General features: G+C 36.7%; 1 protein-coding gene across 11 annotated transcripts in view; it reads left to right on the forward strand.

Annotated features, from left to right (window-relative positions):
• HELQ (helicase, POLQ like) overlaps positions 1–24638 on the forward strand; it is a 50853-nt gene that overhangs the window by 13629 nt on the left and 12586 nt on the right. For 5 of the 11 annotated variants that reach the window (XR_001380469.3, XR_011437067.1, XM_014738789.3 and 2 more), the window contains 7 exons: positions 745–890; positions 4005–4244; positions 7711–7852; positions 8228–8332; positions 15536–15794; positions 17055–17212; positions 23052–23150. Coding sequence is in view for 4 of the 11 variants with exons in the window: in XM_014738789.3 (XP_014594275.1) it covers positions 745–890; positions 4005–4244; positions 7711–7852; positions 8228–8332; positions 15536–15794; positions 17055–17212; positions 23052–23150 (1149 nt within the window). In the remaining 7 variants the exon portion in view is untranslated. Of the gene's footprint in view, positions 1–744; positions 891–3991; positions 4245–7710; positions 7853–8227; positions 8333–15535; positions 15795–17054; positions 17213–21017; positions 21155–23051; positions 23151–24638 lie in introns of those variants that run through there. The other 6 variants (XR_011437062.1, XR_011437063.1, XR_011437064.1 and 3 more) reach the window with 5 other exon arrangements.

Genomic DNA, 24638 nt, shown 5'->3' on the forward strand with positions numbered 1-24638 from the left:
TGAACTAAGAAAATTTGGAGACCTCTCCCTTAAATGTTTATTCATTTAGCAGCAACAACAAAAAGAAACGTGTGGGCTATGCAGTTCAGATATTGGTGTATGAGAATGTTAATGTCTGCCATGTTAATGTTCTGTGACTTACATGAAGGATATTCAAAAGAGGAGAAAGGGATTTCACAACTGTTTTAGAATTCTCTGAAGGTATATTCTAAATCTGTATCAGTTTTCAGTAAAGTCAAAAGAAGATTTTAAATAACTTTACGTCTTTCTTCATGTTCTTTGAGTTCCTTATATCTGCTTGATAAATATATTTTTTATTTCTGAAAATATGTCCTATGGAACGATTGAATCTCTGTTTTTGAAAACCCTTAGTAATAGTAAAGATATATCTTACTTACACAGTCCTTTGACTGTTATTAGGATCAGTCTGTGTTTCTCACTGAGTTCTTTTTTGTTCTGCTTTGGTGAAGATGGGCATGCAGTGGGGTTATTAATAACATTAACTATTTTCACTGCTTTAATTTAAAACTAAATATACCTTAACGAAATCCTAATAACCTAACAGAAATGTAGGACTTAAAATTTTGATATTTTATATAGGTTCCATCTTTCTTTTTAAATTATCAGATTTATTAAATGAGAAGTTCAGAATTATGGATGGTTTGGTTTCCTTTCAGAGCACACTGGTAAAATGACAGATGTTCATGGTTGCTAACTACCTTGTTCCTGCCTCTTGTCCTGCAGTACTCTGATACTCTGAAAAAGATGGATCCTGATCACTTGGTAGCATTGGTGACGGAAGTTATTCCCAATTATTCCTGCTTAGTTTTTTGTCCCACTAAGAAGAACTGTGAAAATGTAGCAGAAATGATATGCAAAATTTTAAGCAAGTATGTTAGTCTTTTAGAAATACTGTGTTCTGTTTTATTTTTGTCATGATTTACATGCTGTGTATTCAGTTTATTTAATAAGCACTAATTATTTCTTGCAGAACATTATATTAAATTGATATACTAGATTCTAAAGGCCTTGACCTTGAAGAAAGTTTAACTATGAAATTCACGTATGTAAAATAGCCAGAGAAAAATTCTAAGGCTGCATGTAAGAGAATGCTAACTAATATAATAGCTTAGTCATCAGTGATTCTCAACCTTGGCTGCACAGTGAATCATCTCGAGGACTTTTAAAAATCCTACTGCCCAGGCTACATCCTAGACGATTCAGTGTCTCGGGGGGTGGGACCCAGGCATCATTGTTCTGTAAAGCTCCCCAGGCAAGTCCAGGATTCAGCCAAGGTCACCCACTGGCTTAGGTAGTCAAAGGACTGATCACTAATCCCTGTGCGGACAAATCATATCTTCAGCTTGATGTTCTCTTTAATTAAATATTGTTGCCTTTGTTTTCTTAGTAAACTTTGCACTTAAGTTGTGTAAATATTTAAGCTGAATTTCCTAAGTAATTAAGAAATTTATTGGTTTGTGATTTTATAGTATTTTAATATTGGCTGTGTTATACTCATAGAGATAAGTATAAAGTGACTTTTAGTATGAACAGTTCAGGTTTTTCTGCACCTGTTTGTCTCATGTTTAGTTTAATCTAATTTTTTTCAGACTTTTTTTGTCCCTTAGCCAGTGCTATATCACTACTCATAGACCAGTACTCAGGTTCTAATCTAGTCATCCTCCACCTCCCTCCCCATCGTGCTGTCGTGGATTGGTCTAAAATAGAGGTGAATTTGTTGAATAGCACAAAGGTGCAGATGTTTGAGATAATGTCAAGGAGTTTCTCGTTTCGGTAACTGATAGTCTGCCTTTACGATGATGATGTTGATTATAAAAACCCAAGGAAATTAAATTGTCATTGAGGTTTTCTCACCAATCACTCATTTTCTTAGAATAATTTAAGGTAGTGTAGCACTGGCTAAGTGATGTGGAAATTTAGAGCCTAACAATTGACTGGGAGACATGAGGTTTATTAGTTAGATCCTTGACTGATTTTGCCTTTTGATGATAATAGTTGATTTGAGTCATAAATATTTATGTTCAATACTGAAACACTTAAAAAATATGGTTCTCCATTAACGCTAGTTAATGAATTGTAACAGGTGCTTGATACTTTCTTAAAGAGATAGGAGTTAACACTTTCTTCCTGAAGGAAAACTTCCTCTAAAATATGTTTTCCATATTGCTGCTTCATAAGCAGAATGTTCTTAGTATAGTTTAGCCCCTTTTTTGGTGGCTGTTGACTAAAGTGTTGAGTCATATTTGGAGCAAAATTTTTTATATTATTCTGTAATTTAGATGTTTATGAAGTGAAATCTAGGGCTAAGTAGGTTGTGATCTCAGTGGTGGCTTTAAAACCTGATTTCTTGAGAGTCCTGGGCTATCAGCTTTTATCTTAATTATTTGCCTCCTTACATAAATCTTGGGGGAAGCAGGTGCAGCAAAATCACCTGAGAAGTAGAATATGGCTATATGTCTATTTAAGTGCAAAGACTAAAACAGGTTTTTCTCAAGGGATTGTCTCAATCTTGAGGAAAATTACTGTCTTTTTTGTAGCTGTTACTGCTTTTGACTTCTAAGTCAGTAAGTCTCTTAAACATTATTTGCTGACGACTGCCAAAGCTCCAGTCATAGAAGTTTCCCTAGAAATCTCCCTAAAAGTGATACCTCACTGCTGCTTAGCCTAGAATTCAGGCTAAGATCTCAGTCAACTTACTTTTCCATCTTTATTTCTTCTGCTCTTCATTCACCCTGTGATTCGTCCAAACTGCACTATTTCTCCTCTTCGCTTATGCCTTGAACTTCCCATTTGCATGCCTCTGATTGTGCTTTACCCTCTGCCTAGTATGCTGTTTCCTCTGCCTTCATTGCCAGCTCTCTACCACCTGTTCTTCAACACCCAGCTCAGACCTCAATTTCCCCACAGAACCCTTCCCCACGTAACCATGTATTATCTGGTCAGTTATAAATAATGTCTGCTTTCTCTAAAATTAGATGGTGATTATCCATATTCTCGCCCTATATAAGACTTAATTCCTTGAGAAGGGTTCACGCTGTACATCCCTTTCAGGACCTGGCACACTGGCTGGAAAACAGTAACAGAAAGTCTGCTGCTGCCTACTCAGCGTCACTCCTCATTCTTGTGCTGATGACCCTTACCACTTTCTTCCCAATTCTTCATTGTTCTTTTGTCTCCTTGCCTTGCACTCCTCAGCTTGTTCTGTTGGCCTATGCAGTTAACACCCGACACAGCTCTCTATTCTTGAAGCAAACTAAAACAACTCAGGCTGTGTGTATTATATTTTCATCTTAGACTATATTTGTTTGCTGCTGGTATTCAGAAATTGTTGCTTTACAGTCAAGTAGTAGTTAGTTGTTCTTAGTCTTTCTTTCAAGAATTTAAAATAATAGGTGCTTCTGGATATGGAGACATTTTAGGATATTGTTAAGGCTTCTAAAATGCTAATGTTTATAGACAGTGTTTTACATATAGTACATATGAATTAATAATATATATGTTTCCATCTTCAGAGAAGAAAATTTATGGCTTAAAATAAGACAAATCATCTTCAATAAAGATGTATGTTCTAGTGAAAAAATAATGTTTTCTAGTGAAAAAATATTCTAGTGAAAACATCTGGAGCAAAGTCTAGACCTGGCATCCAGAGAGTCATAGAAAATACAGGAATGAACTTGAGGAAGTCCATGAACCCTCTGAGATTATATGCAAAGTATTGTGTTTATGTGAACATTTGTTTTTTTCCTTTGCTGTAATCAGATTTTCAGAGAGCTCTGTGAGCCACAAAAAGGTTGAGAGAGACTGCCTAAATAGTTAATGAAATGAGAGTCAAAATTCTAAGAACATTGTTTGTACTTATAGCAATAAAACTAATACATTTTTTTTAAAAAGAATGTTTACATGGCATGTACTAAATTTAAAATGATAGGCACGTTGTCACTGTAAGATCAAGGGTTCATATTTCTAACAGATGTTTTTCCTAGGGACTGTCTGAAACACAGGGAGAAAGAGAAGCAGGAGGTGATTCAGAACTTGAAGAACCTCAGCGGTGGCAGCCTGTGTCCTGTGTTAAAGCGCACCATCCCGTTTGGAGTTGCCTATCACCACAGTGGTTTAACGAGCGAGGAAAGGAAGCTCCTGGAGGAGGCCTACTCCACAGGCGTGCTCTGCCTTTTCACCTGCACATCCACCCTCGCAGCAGGTGTTAACCTACCAGCTCGAAGGTAAGATGTAAGTAACTGTTGGCCAGGCCCCAAACTTTCCAATTCCTAGCTCGCCAGGAGATTTGTTGTTGTTTTACTCTTTCTCACTACTAGGTGAGAATTTATAGATGTTTTTCCAGCATTTGCTGAGTTGATTGTTTGGTTTATTTCCTTTAATATTTTAATGAAAAACAGCATTAATAGATTTCCTGGTAGTATAATTCCTTCTTTCTTGTGTGCTCTCCATCTCTGGTTTTGGTGTTAGGGTTTATTATCCTAGTTGTATAGAAACAGTTGACAAGCTCTCCACCAATTTTATGATCTGAAAGAGTTTATTTAACCTGAGGATTTCCTCAATTGAAACCTTAGAGAACTCATCCATAAAGACTTTTGAGTCTAGTATCTTTTTTTAGAGTAGATCCTTGATTACCTTTTCAGTTATTACCAAAGTTATGAGCCTGTATAATTGATTTCTGCTCTTTATAAATTGTGACTTTAAAATTTGTGACTTTTTTTTAAATAAGTGGTCGGTTTTTCTCGTTTGTCCATGAGTGTTAAAAAAAAATACGTATTTCCTGTTGGGTAGGCAGTTTTATATATCTCAATGAGATCACAGTTACTGTGTTATCAGCTCCTCTGTTTTCTTACTATTTGCAGTTCCTTGACCTGTCAATTTCAGAGAGGTGTGTTAGTCTCCCACTTTAATTATGGAGTTGTCAGTTTCTCCTGTTTGCAATTCTAGAAGTTTTTGCTTTGTATTTCAAAATTATTTAGGTATACAAAGATTTACTCCAAATATCTTATTGCTGAATTATACATTTTATCAATATGATAGGTCCTTGTGTTTCTCATTTAGTAAATTTACTTTGAATACTCAGACTACATTTCTTTTACCAATTATAGCTTCATCCTTTCTTTTATTTTTGACTTCTGTCACTGATTAAGTTTTCCATTTTTCAGAAAATTAAAGGGAAAAAAAGGAAGTTATATATCCTACTTTTCTCATTCCAATTGTTACTGTTACAATTTCACAATTATAATCAAACATGTTTTTCTGTCATTTTAGAATCGATCAATAACTATATCCTCTCCTAAGCATAACGAGAATCTTAGCATTTGAATATTCTCCTGCATTGCCTCATATATGTTGCAATCACCTAGAATTTTAGTTCCAGATTTTTAACTTTCTTTCATCTTGGAATCAATAATATTTAAACTTACCTTAAATTATGGTTGTTTTTTTGCTTGCCACTGCCTCTTGTAACCCACATCTTCCTTCTGTGATTCACTTTTAATTTTGCCGTCCTTGAGGAATTATTTTCTAAATGCTGCATTGGAGGTAAAAATTTTTGAGTCTTTGCATAGCTGAAGGTGTCTTTATTTTAGCCTCACACTTTAACCCCTTGCTAGGAAAAGAATTCTACGTACAATTTCTTTTCTTTGGGGACTTGATAGTGTTCTTCCAGGTCTTTTAGGAGCCAGCATTGCTCATTTTTGTTTTTGCTTTGGTTTGCTGTTTTCTCCTCTCCAGAAGCTTTTAGACCCTTCTGTTTAACCTTAAAATTTTGTCATAGTGTATAATAATAGTTACAGCTCTTACGCTCCGTCCCCCATGTCATATCAGCCTTACATGCACTGACTTAACAGCTCCTCACAACACCTCTGTGAGGAAGGTCGTATTTTATTATCCACATTTTGTAGAAAGGAAAGCTAAGGCATTGAACAGTTCAATAACTTACCCAACTTCATGCCCAACGAATGAGTTTCAAAAATAAGGTTTGAACCCAAGAAATCTAGTTCAACAATCCCAAGTATCCCAGCTTAGCCACTTTTCATTCATCATGCTTAGCAATGTGTACATGCTCACAGCCTGAAGTGTGATGCCTCTCTTCATCTAGAGTAATTTTTTCGGTTATTTCTTTCATTGTTTCTTTCCTTCCATTATCTCTGTTCTCTCCTTTTGTAACTTCAGTTAGATAGGATTGAAGCCTCTTGGGTTGAGCTTTCACATCTCTTAACTTTTCTCACATTTTTCAATCTACATGAGCTATGTGATTTCTTCAACTTTGCCTTCTGTATAACAAAATGTGTTTTGTTTTTTTGTTTCGTTTTGTTTTTCTGCAGGAGAAGATTCACTCTAAGCTAACATCTGTTGCCAGTCTTCCTCCTTTTTTCTTCCTTTTTCCCTCCCCAAGCTCCAGTACATAGTTATGTATAGTTGTAAGTTCTTCTGGTTCTTCTATGTGAACTGCCATCGCCACAGCATGGCTGTTGACGAATGGTGTGGTTCTGTTCCCAGGAACCGAACCCAGCCGCCAAAGCAGAGCACGCCACACTTTAACTGCTAGGCCACCAGGGCTGGCTCCAAAATCCGTTTTTAAGTGTATCCCATTAACTAGGTTCTTTCATTAGTCAGTCCTTCTATTGAATTTTTAAATTAATTTAAATTTTTTCTTAATTTCCAAGAACCGTCTTCATTTATTGCTCTTTCTTTATAATAGTCTGCTCTCATATTGTAAATACAATACCCTCTAGCTTAGGTTTAGTGCACTCCACTTCAGTGGCCCGGGTTCACAGGTTTGAATCTCTGGCACAAACCTACACCACTCATCAGTCATACTGTGGCAGTGACCTACACAGAAAGTGGAGGAAGATTGGTAACGGATGTTAGCTCAGGGCTAATCTTCCTCAGCAAAAAAAAAAAAGAAAAAAAAAATTTGTTTTTTCTGTTCACTGTATTATCTGCTTCTAACAATAATACCTGTATTATCTGCTTCTGTCAGACATTTATTCTTTATGTTCTTATTATTTTTCTTTTATGTTGTTATTTTTCTTCAAGTGTTTGGTAATCTTGGCTATCCATTGAGATTTATAAATAAAGAGTAGGTTGGTTAGTATAGGCAAATGACAGATTTCTCTCACATTCGAACAGGAAAGCTGGCTAATGACTTCTATATATGTGAGCAGGATTGAAATAACCATTTATATAGGTCAAAAACAGTTGAAATGTGCAATTTTCTATAGTTGACAACAGTATAAATTCATAAACAAACATGCATATGTTGGTGGTACCTGGTCAGACTTTTCATTGACAGAGTATAAAATCAAAAATCTTTGGAGACTGTTGATCTAGTGGATTGATCATAAGATTTGCAGCTAAGCAGCCTTGAGTTCAGATCATGGTTCCGGTAATTACTAGTTTTGTGAATTGAGGTAAGCCACTTAACTTGTCTGTGCTTCGGTTAGCCCATTTGTAAAAAAATAAAAAGAATATTATTACCAAGAATTTTTTAAGAATTATAGATAAGGTACATAAAGAACCTAGGACATCATAGATTCTTGGTAAATAGTAGTTATTTATTATTTTGAGTTACTATGTCATCATGTTTAATATCACATAGATATAATGACATTATTAAGAGTTTAAAAATAGGTGGTAATGCTGTAGATGGAGTATCACTTTGAATTAATTTTATTAATTCCACAGAGTTATTTTAAGAGCGCCCTATGTTGCTAAGGAATTTTTAAAGAGGAATCAGTATAAACAGATGATTGGCAGAGCCGGCCGTGCTGGAATAGATTCTACTGGGGAGAGTATCCTTATATTGCAAGAAAAGGACAAGCAAAAGGTAATACTCCCTCTGCTTGTTGATTGGTTGTTTGGTCTTCTTTTTTTCGTCTTTGTCCTGGCCCTTTTATAAGATCATCTTCTAAAAATTAATTGTTAATATTCCTTTAAATAATGTTTTCTTAATCTCTGTGATTAAGGCTTAGGAAGAGTAGTTTGAATACTTTTGTATTTCAGGCAAATAATGAAAAGTATTTTCCATGTTTATCTTTCTTCCATTTTTATAAGAACACCTGCTAAATTCTAATTTTTTTTGTCTTTATGTTTTTTATCCCTGCCTGCCTCCACAAGATCTATGCAAAATATAAAATTTTATGTGGAACACCATTTATTTCTTGTAATAACACCAAACATAATATTGCTTTAACTTCTGTAGGTATTGGAGTTAATAAGCAGACCATTGGAAAACTGTTATAGCCATCTTGTTCAAGAATTCACCAAGGGAATCCAGACTTTGTTTCTCTCTTTGATTGGTTTGAAGGTAATTTTTAATATTTTCAAATCTTATTACTATTACCTGAATTAATAGAAGTTAAAAAGTTATGAAAAGGGGCCGGCCTGGTGGCACAGCAGTTAAGTTCACACGTTCTGCTTCAGCGGCCCAGGGTTCGCAGGTTCGGATCCCGGGTGTGGACATGGCACCACATGGCAAGCCATGCTGTGGTAGGCGTCCTATGTATAAAGTGGAGGCAGATGGGCATGGTTGTTAGCTCAGGGCCAGCCTTCCTCAGCAAAAAGAGGAGGATTGGCAGCAGATGTTAGCTCAGGGCTAATCTTCCTCAAAAAAAAAAAAAGTGTGGAAACTGTAAAGTATGAAAAAATGTTAACTTCTAATGTGGAAAAGAACGATCTTTGACATGATAATTATGAATGTGGATTTATATGTGCATTTTTAATCCTTTGAGTTGTAAGGAATATGAACAATCAACAAATCATAACTGGGCACCCATTACAAATGAGAGATACTATCAGGGCTACAAGGAGCTGTAAAGACATGTGTCCTGCTGCGGGATAATCCAGCATCTCTGCCCTTGTGTAGAGTAATGTTCGTCTGTAGTCCTGCGACCATTCTAGGGTATTATAAACATTGTGGCATCAGTATAACCCTTATCAGGCAGAAAATTTAAAAAAAAGAAAAAGGTACAACAGGAATACTCTTTTTCCTAAGATTAGAAATTAGCTCTCTTTTTTAGGGTTACTCTTGACTTGAGTTAAACCTCTTTTTTAGGGTTATTCTTAAGTAAATTTTAACTTTGTGCCCTGGTCACTTGGCCACAGAGTGGCAAAGCCAAGGTTTGAATTCAACTTTGTCTAGCTACAAAACCAGTGCTCCTAACCCACTGTGCAGTTTACCTTCCTTAACCTGAACAGTTTAAGTGAAAACACAAAAGGCAATTAATGAATAAAAGATACCATGAGACAAGCTTTTGAGTCCCTTCAGATGCATGGTGAAATATTATAATATCCCCTGGCAGTTTGGAAGAGTGAAAGTCTACAGGAAGTAAAAGAGTTAGTGCTGGGTATTGAAGGAGATAGAGGTTTTAGATGAGCAGAGGGAAGGGCTAAGCCATTCCAGGTACTTAAAATAGAATCAAAGATGAGAAATCTTAAAATGATGTGAGGTGACAGTCAGTCGACTGATGTTATAGCTGTAGAGGAGGGCTGAAGATCCTGGAGAGTAGAAGTTGGGGGGAAAGCTTGGGCCAGACTGTGTGCTGTAGATTGAGGAAAATGGGAGAATATGCTTAAATACCAGACTGAAGAGCTGTGACACGGTCACTCTTCGGTGAAGAATTAGTAAAAGTGTTCTTTGGTTGTTTAGAGCAAGGGCTCAAATATCGCACAGACCTGTGTCCTGGTCCCAGCTCTGTCTCTTATTACCCTGGGCAAGTTACTAACTCTCTCTTGAACCTCACTCAGTTGCCTTATGTATGAAATGGGGATGATAGTATGCAGAAGTATTGCAAGACTAGTTTGGAAGCGGTTGTAGTAATTCATGTATAATGTAATAAAGACCTGCAGTAGGAGGATTGCCAAGGAATTAATAAAGGAGGGAGAGAGATCTTGAAGATCATCAAGTCTTATTACATTTATATGTTAGATTAGGTAACAGACTCAGAGAATTAGTGATTAGTTTAAGGTCATTCGATGAGTTATGATTTAGATGGGAGTATAATCAGGTTCCTGCCTTGCTGGCTTGTACTCTTTCCAGTGTGCCATTGTGTCTGTGGAACACTCACCAAATGCACATGAAGCATTCATCAAGGTGGACCATATTCTAGGCCATAAAACAAGTCTCAGTCAATTTCAAAGGATTGAAATCATATACAGTATGGTATCTAATGACAACAGACTTATAGTATACATCAATAATAGGAAGATATTAGGGAAATACCCAAATATTTGAAAATAAATAGCATACTTTGACCTGTAGTCAAAGTAGAAATCACAAGGAAAATGAGAAAATATTTTGAATGGAGTGAAAATGAAAGCAAACATATCAAAATTAGTAGCATGCAGCTAAAGAAGTGCTTAAGAAGAAGCTTGAAATGCTTATTAGAATACAAGAAAGATCCAAAGTCAGCGACCTAAGTTCCACTTTAGGAAGCTAAAAAAACACATGCAAAACCCCCCCACAAAGTAAGTAGAAGGAAGGATGTGATACAGCTAAAATTAGGAATCAATGAAATAAAAAATAGACAAACAAGAGAAAAAATTAATGAAACCCACAAACTAGTTCTTTGAAAAGATCAGTAAGATTATTGATTGAATTGATGAAGAGGAAAAGAGAGAACATATAAATTACCAATATCAGGAATGAAAGGAGGGTCATCACTAAAGATCCTGAAGATACTAAAAGGATAGTAAGGGTTTATCCTTGAATAATTGTATCCTTGAACACTGAAAAATGAATTCAATAACTTAGATGAAATGGAGAAAATTCTTGAAAGACGCAACTCCCAAAATCAACTGAGGAAGAAGTAGAAAATCTAAACAGACCTGTATCTATTAAAGAAATTAAATTTATACTTTAAAACCTTCCCACAAAGAAAAAGCTAGGCCCAACCAATTTCACTGGTGAATTCTATCAAACATTTAAGGAAGAAATAATACCATTCGTTCACATGTCCTTCCAGTAAGTAGAGGAAGAGGGAACAGTGCTCATCTCATCTTATGAGATCAGCATTACTCTGATACCAAAACTAGGCAAAGATAAGACAAGAGAAAACTACAGGCCAATATCTCTGGTAGACATAGATAAAAAAAATCCTTACCAAAGCGTTGGTAATCCAGCAACACATTTTAAGAGCAATATGCCATGAGCAATCAGTTTATTCCAGTAATGCAAAATTGGTTTAACAATTCAATCAGTGTGATTATCCATTTGACGGAATTCAACACCCATTCATGATAAAAATTCAACAACCTAGGATTGAAAAAGAACTTCTTCAACCTCCTAAAGAGTGTTTATTAAAAAAAACTATAGGTAACATCACACTTAATGGTGAAAGACTAAATGTTTTTCTTCCTAAGATCAGGGAAAGAAAAGATGTCTGCTCTCACACTCCTGTTCAACATGTATCAGAAGTTGTAACCAGTACAATAAGACAGGAAGAAAAATAAAGGCATACAGCTTGGGAAGGAGGAAGTAAAACTGTCTTATTTTGGTGACATTGAGTTCAAGAAAAAGCCAAAGGAATGTACAAAAAAACTAGAGTGTAATTAGCAGTATCACAGGATACAGGGTCAATGTACAAAACTCAATTGTGTTTCTATATACTCGCTACAAATAATTGGAAAAACAATTCCATTTACAATAGGATCAAAAAACCTGAAATACTTAGGGATAAATTTAACTAATATGTATCAGACTTATACACTGAAAACTATAAAGCACTGCTGGGAGAAATTAAAGAAGACCTCAATAAATGGAGAGAGATACCATGCTCGTGAACTGGAATACTCAATTTTATTCAGATGTTGCTTCTTCCTAAATTGACCTATAAATTCAGTGCAATCCCAATCAAAATCTCAGAAGGCTTTTTGGAGAAATCGCAGGCTGATACCAGAATTTATTTGGAAATCCAGAGGAGTAGAATAGCCAAAAATAATGTTGTAAAGAATAACAAAGTTACAGGATTCATACTACTTGACTTCACGACCTGCTGTAAAGCTTCAGTATTCAAGACAGTGTGATATTGGTGCAAAGATAGATGTATAGACCAGTAGAACAGTGAGTCCAGAATTAGACCCACACATACATGATCAACTAGGGTGCCAAGATATTTAAATGGAGAAAGGATAATTTTTTTGATAAATGGTGCTGGAACAATTAGATATCCACATGGGACAGCAAAAAAATTAACCTTTACTCTTACATCACACTGTTCAGAAAAATTAACTCAAAATGAATCATAGACCTAAACTTAAAAGATAAAATAAAACTTCTAGAAGAAAATGTAAGAGAAAAATTGTCCTTTCTTTGGGCTAGGCAAAAGTTTCTTACGTGGGAAACAAAAATCATGAAAGACAAAAACCAATTAAATTGACTTCATCAGAATTAAAATTTCTCTTCAAAAGACGTTACTAAAAACAAGAAAAGGCAGGGGGTAGTATTCATAATACATACATCTGAAAATTTTGTACATGTCACGAGTTAAGACTCAGCAAAAGGCAATAGAATTGGGAGAGAGTTGGAGCTTCCCTTGAGACCAGGGCACTCCGGTAACAGGGAGACTGGGGAACTGTCTTGGCCACAAGGGTGTGGTTCTACCCGCCTGCTGATGCAGGATCCGCAGGGCATAGCTGCTGCATTTCAAGTCTGTTTTAACAGCTGGAGTGCAGCAGCAAGAAGTCCAGGCAGCAGTGGGTTCAGATTAGCAGGTAAACAGCTGGTGTTCTAAGCCTGCGCACGGGAGGCAGGACTTGAGCTGCTGGGCCCTGATCTGAGGACAGGCCATCTGGTTCCTCCTGCTCCTCAGGTAGGAGTTCACAACACAGCTCTAGTTGTGGAAGGAGGCTGGAATTCCAGACAGGGTGCAGAACCAGGAAAGTCTTTACAGTTAGAGTTGAAGCAGAAGTCAAGTCCTCTGGACTGGAACAGCCAGGTGGGATGGGGTGAGAGGCAAGAAGGGCAAGAATGTGAGGTCAGGAGGCAGGAGGGTAGAGGTGAGCCTCTGCTGATGGAGAGACTAGGTCTGTACTTTGGGGGAAGAGAAAGAAAGTCCAGGACTTGGTAAGAGAACATACCATTTGGGCCATAGGATTCAGGGAGCCTCCAGGTGTTTATTTATCACACTCATGTTTCAGACACCCTCTAGACACTTTATATGTTTTATCTCTGATTCTTACATGCCTTTGAATTAAGTAATTTAACTCCCCTTTTGCAAAAAAGGAATCCGAGGCAAAGAGAGGCAGGTTGTGTAGGCTGCTTTCGACCACATCCCTGCACTCGGACGCTCTGGGCCGCGCTCCCACAGTCTCTTGCCTGGATCACTGTAATTGTCCCCTGACTGGTCTCCCTGCATCCACTCTGCCCTGCCTTCCCACATCTCTCCAAATAATTCTTCACATGGATTGATCTTCTCAAAACATAAAATCCAAATGTGTAACCCCCTTCTGCTTAAGATTTGTCAGTGGGTGTTTCCCTATGCTTTTAGGATTAAGCCCAAATTCCTTATCATGGTCTAAGTGGATCCAAAATCCACTGTGGGTTTGGCCTCTGGCCATCTCTCCATCCTCATCTCTCCCCAGCCTTCTCACACCCTGCACTTTAGTCATACTGGCCTTCTCTTTTCCTTTCTCAAACACACTATGCTCCCTCCTCACCCATCTCACCTCCCCGTCTCCAGTTTCATTCCCACCCCCTCCTTTGTCCCTTAACTCCCACTCAACCTTCAGATTTTAACCCTTGCTCCCTCAGGGAAGCCTCCCTATGGCTCTTGGTCCAGGCAGTCTGTTGTGTGCCTTCTAGAACCACGTTCCTTTCCTTTAGTAGCACCTGACAGTGTGTAATTGTATTCTTGTTAGGACAATTATGTGGCTAATAATTTTACCCCACTGGAATAAGCCCTGCGAAAGCAAAGGCCCATGTTTATTTTCGTTTATCACTGAATCCCAGGGCCTGGCATGTGGTTGGCACCTGGTAAACACTTAAATTAGTGAATGAATTGACTTTGGAGTTGGGAGTGGGTGAACGTGCAGGTTGGAGCCACAGTGGAGAGTGCAGCTCTGAGAAACTGAGAGGCAGAGGCTGTCCCGGCAGATTTAAATCACTGTATCTAAAAGTTTTTCACACAGGGGTAGAAAGATAACGTGTTGGTAGCAAGAAAGATCAAGTCAAGGGTTTTTGGGGTTTTTTTTACCCCCAGTGTTAACTGTAATCAACCAAGTAGAAAACAATACAGAAACTGAATACGTTGTTAATCTACAAAGTGAGTGTCAGTTCTTGAATATCTTAAAAGTGCAATTTTAGCTTAATTGAATACTATATTAAAAATGATTTTTATTAAAAGGAGCAGCAGCAATAGAAAATGTCTATGCTCCATAATATTTTTTGTTACTCCTTATATTGGTTTAATATGAAATAGCTATTTAAGTTTTCCAGTTAAAATGTCTTCAGAATTGTAAGAGAAATATGCTTATTGATTGACTATATTTTAGTATAACATGCTGATTTCATTGAAATTGGCTAATATAAAATTATTCTAATTCAAAGTCAACTCGATATCTGAATACCCAGTGGAGGATTCAGTATTACTTATGATCGCCATTATAAGTTTTACATAGTGAATAACGGGGAGAGAAAAGGCAGCAACAGAATAGGAAAAGGAGATGCAAATGAGAGAGACAAAAAGAGGTAGAAAACTGCTATTTATTTTTAGGTAATATCAGGGAAGGTATTGCCTGATCTCGTTTTAGTGGAGACTTTCAGTTGTATTTTCCATGTGTTTGTTTTTTTTTTTTAATATAACTTTTAGAGCTAAAGAATGCTTTCACAGGTGTCTGGAAAGGGATGAAGGGAGGGCTTCTGAAGGAGGCTAAGTGAGAATTAGTGATAATTGGTGGGTGAATAAACAGAGAACACAGCTCTGGAGATACTGTGAAAAATCATACAAAAACCTAGGGAGGGTTGTGTTTGGTTTTCTTTTTCTTCTTCTTCTTCTTCTTTTTTTTTTTTGTGAGGAAGATTGGCCCTGAGCTAACATCTGTTGCCAATCTTCCTCTTTTTGCTTGAGGAAGATTGTCGCTGAGCTAACATTTATGCCAGCCTTCCTCTACTTTGTATATAGTACACCACCACAGCATGGCTTGATGAGCAGTGTGTAGGTCTGTGCCCAGGATCTGAGCCCGCCATCCCTGGGCCACCAAAGCGGAGCATGCAAACTTAACCACTATGCCACCTGGCTAGCTGCAACCTAGGCAGTTTTTGGATGAAAAATATGTAGGTGTTTTCATAAAAAGTATGAATATGGTAACTATCTTCTCTCTTAAATTGTTTCTTCTTGTTAATTTAAAAATGCCATTATAAAATTACTTTTATTTATGCAACTTATGTAGATTTTATACTAATTTTTTATTTAAATAGCTTTGAAGTATGGAAAAGAGTTATCATCTTGATGTGCATTCAAAATGATGTCTTGAATTAAGGAAAATGCTCCAATGATGTCCCAAATTGTTTCAGATTGCAACAAATCTTGATGACATATATCACTTTATGAGTGGTACATTTTTTGGTGTTCAGCAAAAGATTTTGTTGAAAGAAAAAACTCTCTGGGATATAACTGTTGATTCACTTAGATACCTGACAGAAAAAGGACTCCTACAAAAAGACACTATTTTGACTGAAAAAGGACTTCTACAAAAAGACACAATTTGTAAGTCTGAAGAAGAGTTCCAATATAGTTTTCAAATTACAAACTTGGGACGAGCTTCTTTTAAAGGTAAGAGTTTACCTAAATCTCGTTGTTAATCTGAGGAAATACATTGGAAAAACAGAAATTAAATTATTCTGTTAATTTTAATTGGATTTGTAATTCATATTAATAACATTACTCTTATAAATTGTCAAACTACTTTAACTTTAAAAAGTTGGAAAATGTTTTGAATTATAAGTAATTTAGAATACTCCAGAAGTATATAGAGAAAAAGATGGTTATCCCTTCTTCACACTCCGTCCCCCAGCAGTCACACAAATCTTAATATTCTACCAAGAATAACAATTTGGTGTGTACCTTTCCATTTTTGGTACATTTCATTTTACTTCAATGCCTAATACATACATATATACAAGTTTAAGATTTTTTAAGCTTTTGTTTTTAAATAAACAATCATTTATATTATTCCAGAACTTGCTTTTTTGCTTAATAGTTTAGAGATTGTTTCATGACAGTGCATAGTTTCTTTGTTAATGCTTATATCATAAATCATAATGATTATATCATATTATGTCATAAATTCACATTTACTTAATAAAAAATAATACCTGTCTATTCTTAAAAAAAAATCCTTAACACTCAAAACTATGTAAACGAAAATCCCATATTCCTGTCCCATTTCCAATCTCCTAGGGACTACCACTGTTAACAATTTGATATATCTCCTTGCAAATATTTTTGTGTGTATGTATATATTTATATCTGTATGTATATGTGTGTGTGTGTATACATATATACACATACATATGTGCATATGCACATAGTTTATTTTTTTAAATGGAATCATAGTGTAAGTATTTTTTGGTACCTTGCTTTTCTCACTTGTAAAATTTCATGAGCATCCTAACTTGTCGATCCCTTTAAAGCTAGCTCATTTTTCTTTTAATACTATACTAATCCATGTTATGGATACCATAATTTGTTTAACCATTCCGCTACTGATGGACATTTGCCCTGTTTCTGATTTTTCTCAGTTATAAACAAGGCTGCATGACATCGCTATTTGTGTATTTTTGGATATCTGTGTAAATATTTCCCTGGGTTAGATTCCCAAAAATAGAGTAGTTGGGCTGGAAAGTATATACTTATTGAATGTTGGTGGATACTATCAAAATGACTCCAAAATAGTTGTACTAAATTACATAATAAGAGTCTTTGAAGACTTTTTGCTATATTTAGGTAACTTATAAACAAGACTTTCTTTAAAATCACTGCTTTCCCCCTTTGGTGATTATAAAAGATTAAATATTTGTATCTTCCTTTTAGGAACTATAGATTTGGCTTATTGCGACGTTCTCTACAGAGACTTGAAGAAGGGTCTAGAAGGACTTGTGCTTGAAAGCCTTCTGCATCTGATTTACCTAACAACTCCCTATGATATGGCTTCTCAGTGTGACCCTGATTGGATGATATACTTCAGGCAGGTGAGAATATAAGATTCTTTGAGATAGGCTGCTTTGTTCTTTAAGATGATATGATTTTCATCAAGTGATTATTCACTTTTTTTCTCTATTAAAATATATTTGAAATTGGGCCTTTTGTCTTTCAGTTTTTAAAAGAGTAATATGGCAATAGCATTTTTGGTTTAACTTAAATATTACTTTTCTATTAAATATAAACATGTTGATTATCAAAAAAAAATAAGGATGCAGAAGAGAAAAAAGGATCATCCCTGGTCCCATTCCCCCAAAGATAATTACTGTTAGGATTTGGTGACCACTTTATTTTATAATGTGTAAGATGTAAAGAAACCTGTGATGCTGTCTCTGATGATTGAGAGTTTAATTCCATGAAATCTCTATCAGAGCCAAGCATGATGATAAACCAAACCCAATGATGTTAATACCTGAGAAGGAATATCAATTTTATTGCCGGTAGCAAAATGGAACAGCTCCTGCTGATTACAAAACCAAGTGGTAGAGTAGTCTGTTACGATTTTACTGTGAACAGGGTAGATAGGTGAGCACATCCTAGGCAAAAGTGGTATGCAGCTTTCAGTTACAGGAAATTAACTTTCTTTTTTTATTTTAATGAGGTCATAATAGTTTATAACATTGTGAAATTTCAGTTGTACGTTATTATTTGTTAGTCACATGTATACGTGCCCCTTTACCCCTTATGCCCACCCCTCAAACCCCTTCCCCGCTGGTAACCACTAAACTGTTCTCTTTGTCCATGTGTTAGTTTATCTTCCACATAGGAGTGAAATCATACAGTGTGTCTTTCTCTCTCTGGCTCATTTCACTTAATATAGTACCCTCAAGGTCCATCCATGTTGTTGCAAATAGGACGATTTTGTCTTTTTTATGTCTGAATAGTGTTCTATTGTATATATACACCACATCTTATTTATCCATTCATCAGTCAATGGGCACTTGGGTTGCTTCCATGTCTTGGCTGTTGGAATAATGCTGCAATGAACATAGGGGTGCATAAGTCTCTTTGAATTGTTGATTGCAAGTTCTTTGGATAAAGACTCAGTAGTGGCATAGCTGGGTCATATGGTATTTCTATTTTTAATTTTTCAGGAAATCTCCATACTTTTTTCCATAGTGGCTGCACCAGTTTGCATTCCCAAAGCAGTGTATGAGGGTTCCCATCTCTCCACTTCCTCTCCAACATGTGTTGTTTTTTGTCTTGGTAATTATAGCCATTCTAATGGGTGTAAGGTGATAGCTCATTGTAGTTTTGATTTGCATTTCCCTAATGATTAGTGATGTCAAATATCTTTTCAGTTACCTGTTGGCCATCTGTATATTTTCTTTGGAAAAATGTCTGTTCATATCCTCTGCCCATGTTTTGATTGGGTTGTTTGTTTTTTTGTTGTTGAGTTGTGTGAGTTCTTTATATATTTTGGAGATTAACTCCTTGTTAGATATTTGATTTGCAAATATTTTCTTCCAGTTGGTGGGTTGTCTTTTCATTTTGTTCCTGATTTCCTTTGCCTTGTGGAAGATACTTAGTCTGATGTAGTCCCATTTATGATAAAACTCAATAAAATGGATTGAGAAAGAAAGTACCTCAAAATAATAAAGGCCATATATCACAAACCCACAGCCAACATCATACTCAATGGGGAAAAACTGAAAGCCATCCCTCTGAGAACAGGAACAAGGCAAGGGTGATTGTCTCTTTTTTTCTTAGTGAGTCTGGCTAAGAGTTTGTCAATTTTGTTTATCCTCTCAAAGAGCCAGCTCTTAGTATCATTCATCCTTTCTACTGTTTTTTTTTTTAATTTCAATTTCACTTATTTCTGCTCTAATTTTTAATATTTCCCTCCTTCTGCTGAGTTTAGGTGGTGTTTGTTCGTCTTCTAGTTCTGTTAGGTGTAGTTTAAGATTGGTTATTTGAGATTTTTCTTGTTTGTTAAGGTGGGCCTGTATTGCTGTGAATTTCCCTCTTAGGGCTACTTTTGCTGCATCCCATATGAGTTGGTATGTTGTATTTTCATTTGTCTCCAGATATTTTTTGATTTCTCCTTTAATTTCTTCAGTGACCCCTTAGTTGTTCAGTAGCTTGTTGTTTAGTCTCCACATATTTGTCACTTTCCCAGCTTTTTTCTTGTAGTTGATTTCTAGTTTCATAGCATTATGGTCAGAAAAGATGCTTGATATGATTTCAATCTTCTTAAATTTATTGAGGTTTGCCTTGTTTCCCAACCAGTGGTCTGTCTTTGAAAATGTTCTGGGGCTGGCCCCATGGCTGAGTGGTCAAGTTCACGTGCTCTGCTTCAGCAGCTCAGGGTTTTACCGATTCAAATCCTGGGTGCAGACATGGCACCACGCCTCGAGCCATGTTGAGGTGGCATCCCACATAGCACAACCAGAAGGCCTACAACTGGAATATACAACTAGGTACTGGGGTGCTTTGGTGAGAAGAAGAAGAAGAAAAAAAAAAAGAAGATTGGCATCAGATGTTAGCTCAGGTGCCAATCTTTAAAAAAAAAAAAAGAATGTTCCATGTGCACTTGAGAAGAATGTGTTTTCTGCTCTTTTGGATGGATTGTTCTATATGTGTATATATATATCTGTTAAGTCCATCTGATCTAGTTTTTTGTTTGAATCCACTATTTCCTTGTTTACTTCCTCTCTGGATGATGTATCCATTGATGTAAGTGGGATATTGAGGTCCCCTACTATTACTGCGTTGCTGTTAATTTCTCCTTTTAGGTCAGTTAGTTGCTTTATATACTTTGGTGCTCCTGTGTTAGGTGCATATATATATTTATAAGTGTTATGTCCTCTTGGTGGAATGTCCCTTTTATCATTATATACTTCTCCTCTTTGTCTCTCATTGTCCTTTTTTTTTTTTTTTTTTTTTGGTGAGGAAGATTGGCCATGAGCTAACATCTGTGCCAGTCTTCCTCTATTTTGTATGTGGGATGCCACCTCAGCATGGCTTGATAAGCAGTGTATAGGTCTCTGCCTGGGATCCAAACTTGTGAACACTGAGCTCCCAAAGCAGAGCACATGAACTTAACGACTATGCCTCGGGCCAGCCCCCTTCATTGTATTTTTTATCTTGAAGTCTACTTTGTCTGATATAAGTATGGCAACACCTGCTTTGTTTTGTTTGCTATTAGCTTGGAATATTGTCTTCCATCCCTACTCTGAGCCTGTTTTTGTCTTTAGAACTGAGATGTGTTTCCTGGAAGCAGCATATTGTTGGGTCTTGTTTTTGAATCCATCCAGCAACTCTTGTCTTTTGATTGGAGAATTCAGTCCATTTACATTTAGAGTGATTATTGATATATCAGGGCTTAATACTGTCGTTTTATCACTTGTCTTCCAGTTGCTCTGTATCTCCCTTGTTTCTCATCCCATGTATTTCTGACTGCCAGTTCAGTGTGGTGGTTCTCTATGATGGTATCCTCAGTTTTCTCTTTATTTATCTTTTGTTTCTCTGTTCGGATTTTTTGTTTAGTGGTTACCATGAAGTTTGTATAATAGATTTCATAGGTGCAATAGTCCATTTTGTGACAGCCTCTTATTTCCCTTCCTCTTCCCCTTCTAAGTTATTGTTCTCACAAATTATTCTTTTTTGTGTTTGAGTTTGTGGTTAAACTGAAGTGATTGTAGTTATTTTTGATGTTTTCCTTCCCTTTATCTTTAATGTTATAATTAAGTGTTTGCTAGCCTCTTCTGTTAGAGAGCTGCAGTTTTCTGATTTTTGTCAGTCTATCTCCTTGCTCAAGGCTTTGTAAATCCTTTCTTTCTTTTTTTTTTTCAGATATGAAGGACTGGATCATTTCTTGTAGTGGGAGTTTTGTGGTGATGAATTCCTTCAGCTTTTGTTTATCTGGGAAAGTTTTTATTTCTCTATCATATCTGAAGGATGTTTTTGTTGGATAGAGTATTCTTGGCTGAAAGTTTTTGTCTTTCAGAATTTTGAATGTATCATTCCAGCCTCTCCTAGCCTGTAAGATTTCTGCTGAGAAATCCACTGAAAGTCTGATAGGGACTCCTTTGTAAATTATTTTCTTCTGTCTTGCTGCCTTTAATATTTTTTCTTTATCATTTACTTTTGCCAGTTTTACTAATACATGCTTTGGAGAAGGTCTTTTTACACTGATGTAATTGGGAGTTCTTTTAGCGTCATTTACTTGTAATTCCAGCTCCTTTCCCAGCTTTGGGAAATTCTCAGCTATTATTTCTTTGAACAAGCTCTCTGCCCCTTCTCCCCCTCTTTTCCCCCTGGAAAACCTATAATCCTTATGTTGCATTTCCTGATGGAGTCAGGTATTTCTCAGAGAATTTCTTCATTTCTTTTTTAGTCTTAGTTCTCTCTCCTCCTCCACCTGAAGCATTTCTATATTTCTGTCCTCTAAATTGCTAATTCTGCCTTCCGCAATATCAGCTCTGCTATATAGGGACTACAGATTTTTCTTTATCTCATACATTGTGCTTTTCATCTCCAACATTTCTGATTTTTTTTTAATAGTTTCAATCTCTTTTTGTGAAGAATTCCCTTTGTTCTTTAATTTTATTCCTGGTTTCATTGAACTCTCTTTTTGAGTTTTCTTATAACTTGTTGAGTTTTTTCTGATAGTTATTGTGAATTCTCTGTCATTTAGACTGTAAATTTCTGTGACTTCAGGATTGATTTCTGGGTACTTGTCATTTTCCTTCTGGTCTGGAGTGATAATATACCTCTTCAGGCTATTTCATGGGGCAGATTTGTGCCATCGCATAGCAGTGGCATCTCATCACAGATGTCACCTGCCACCACTGGGTGAGGGGACAGGAGCTGTGAATTCTGAGCCTGCCGCAATCCCTGGCAGCTGTGCCCATCCTTTAGAAGCTGTACTGACAGGGTCCATCTGCGTTTTCCCACTGGCCTCTGCTGCTATACACATGTAGGCATGCAGGCACTCTGGCAGGGGTCCCTGGCTCTGGCCAACCAGCCGAGCTGGTGTGCCAGGCAGGTGAAGGGGTGCTTTCTTCCACGTGCATGATCCCAGGGGTGCTCCTGCTCTGTACTTGCTGTCTGCCCTCCTGGGCTGCTCTGCTTGATAAAGATGCCCTTGCCATTGCTTAGCCTCCTCAGTGTGGAGCATTCCCACAGGCTAGGAGGCAGCTCCAAGGCGTTCCCACAGAAGGCTGCCCATTCTCCCCTCTCCTCTCAGAGCTGCATGCAGTCCTTTGCCCTAGATCACTGCATGTCAGGAAGGGAAAGGAGATCTCCTTACCTCCTTCCGCTGCCTCCTGGCAGGGGGCAGGGGAGCATCCAGCACCTCCACCCTCAGATGTATGACTGTGCGGATCTCTCAGACATTTCTTGTGTTGTGTGAATGTCCTCTGTTCGTTTATGTGTGTCCTTTTCATTGTATCTTAAGGGAGAGAGTCTAAGGGAAGAGCTCACTCCACCATGATGCTGATGTCATTCATGCTCACCTTTCTTCTTAATATCATATTTTTGAATTGTTATTGTAAGTTTTTTTGAGCAGTACTATATATTACAGTTACTTTCAAAAGCTTTTCCTCTTCTCCCTCCCCCTAGACATCTCCAGTAGTCCATGGAAACCATAATCCATAGTCACAGTACTTGCGACCATGTCTTTAAGTAATTCTACCAAAGTATGTTATATTTTAATAATATATTTTTTAAGCTTGCAATATTTATAAATAAAATTTGTGTTGTTTTTTGATATCCTTTAAAATCATGAAAATGTAATATCACAGGAAATTCTGGATTTGGTTCAAATGGCAGACTTTTAAAAGTTACCATTTGATTTTTCTACATCTGTATTCTTTTTCTATGTAGTTTAGCCAGCTCAGTCCAGCAGAACAAAATGTAGCTGCTCTTGTTGGAGTCTCTGAAAACTTTCTTGGGAAGAAAGCATCAGGCCAAGCTATCAAGAAGGTACCATAGTCTTTTTCTCCTTCCTAATGACTAAGTTTATTTAACAAAAATTAATGCTGTGGTATCATCTCCTTTGTTGACTTGATCTTTTTGTTTCACATTTTTTCAGTTTTGTTTCTCATTTTACTATTTAAAACATCTGAGGCTGGGGCCAGCCCAGTGGCACAGCAGTTAAGTGCACATGTTCTGCTTCTCTGCGGCCCAGGGTTTGCCGGTTTGGATCCTGGGTGCAGACATGACACTGTTTGGCAAGCCATGCTGTGGTAGGTGTCCCACATATAAAGTGGAGGAAGATGAGCACGGATGTTAGCTCAGGGCCAGTCTTCTTCAGCAAAAAGAGGAGGATTGGTGGCAGATGTTAGCTCAGGGCTAATCTTCCTCAAAAAAGAAACATCTGAGGACCAGAAATTTAAGCATTTTTTTAAAACAGTATTTATTTTGGGTTGGTGTGGTAGCCCTTTTTTTGCATCTTTGTATTTCTGAAATATTCTTTCATGCACATAGAAGGCTTTTATCACAGGAAAAGGTAAACCTTATTAATCTATTTTTCTTAGGTTTCTTATGGCTTACGTTATAAAAATTATAAAATATTTATAAAATGTTTTTACAATAGTATATAATTCTGAAAAAAATTTAATTCAAGGGAGAAAAATATATTTTCTAAAAATGTTTTATTAGGCATTCTGCTTGGTATCAGAGATGCTAAGATAGGACAGGTTTGTGGTTTTTGTTGTTACTATTTTTTCGTTGTCCTCAGAGAACTCCCAGTTTAGTACATGAAGTACATAAAGCATTTTAGAAGCTTCAAGCAGATAAGCTAATATTCTTTTGTGTGATATCTTATATTTTAGTGTTTTAAAATTCAGTCAACAAGCATGAAGCCAAGTGTCTAGTGCACACACTGACATTAAGACAAGTGGAAATAGTTCTTTGGAAAATATGCCTTCAAATTCCTTAAGTTAATATCATTTTCCCCCTCATGATATACTTTTTTTCATTTTTAATTTTCTTTGCCAATCCAATATTCATTGAAACCTAATTATTTTACCTACCATTTCCCTCCAATATCTTTTAAATTTTCACAAGTAGTAGTAATTTCATTTTGAAAAATGGAACATGGTGTTTACTTACCTTTGAATTGAATGGTGCTTCTGTTCCATGTATTGCTGTATCATAGAATTATAGATCTCTGTTTAGTACTTCAGCATTCATGTTGTCACAGCATTTAGATTGGGGCTATCACCTCAGAAATGGCTCTATTGTTTGCCCTTCAAAATGTTGAATTGGAGGCCGACCCCATGGCCAAATAGTTAAGTTGTCTCACTCCGCTTCAGCAGCCCAGGGTTTTGCTGATTCAAATTTTGGGCACATACATGGCACCGCTCATCAAGCCATGCTGAGGCAGCGTCCCACATGCCACAACTAGAAGGACCCACAACTAAAAATACACAACTATGTACCGGGGGGCTTTGGGGAGAAAAAGGAAAA

This window comes from Equus caballus, chromosome 3, assembly GCF_041296265.1.
Source record: "Equus caballus isolate H_3958 breed thoroughbred chromosome 3, TB-T2T, whole genome shotgun sequence".
Taxonomy (NCBI): Eukaryota; Metazoa; Chordata; class Mammalia; order Perissodactyla; family Equidae; genus Equus; species Equus caballus.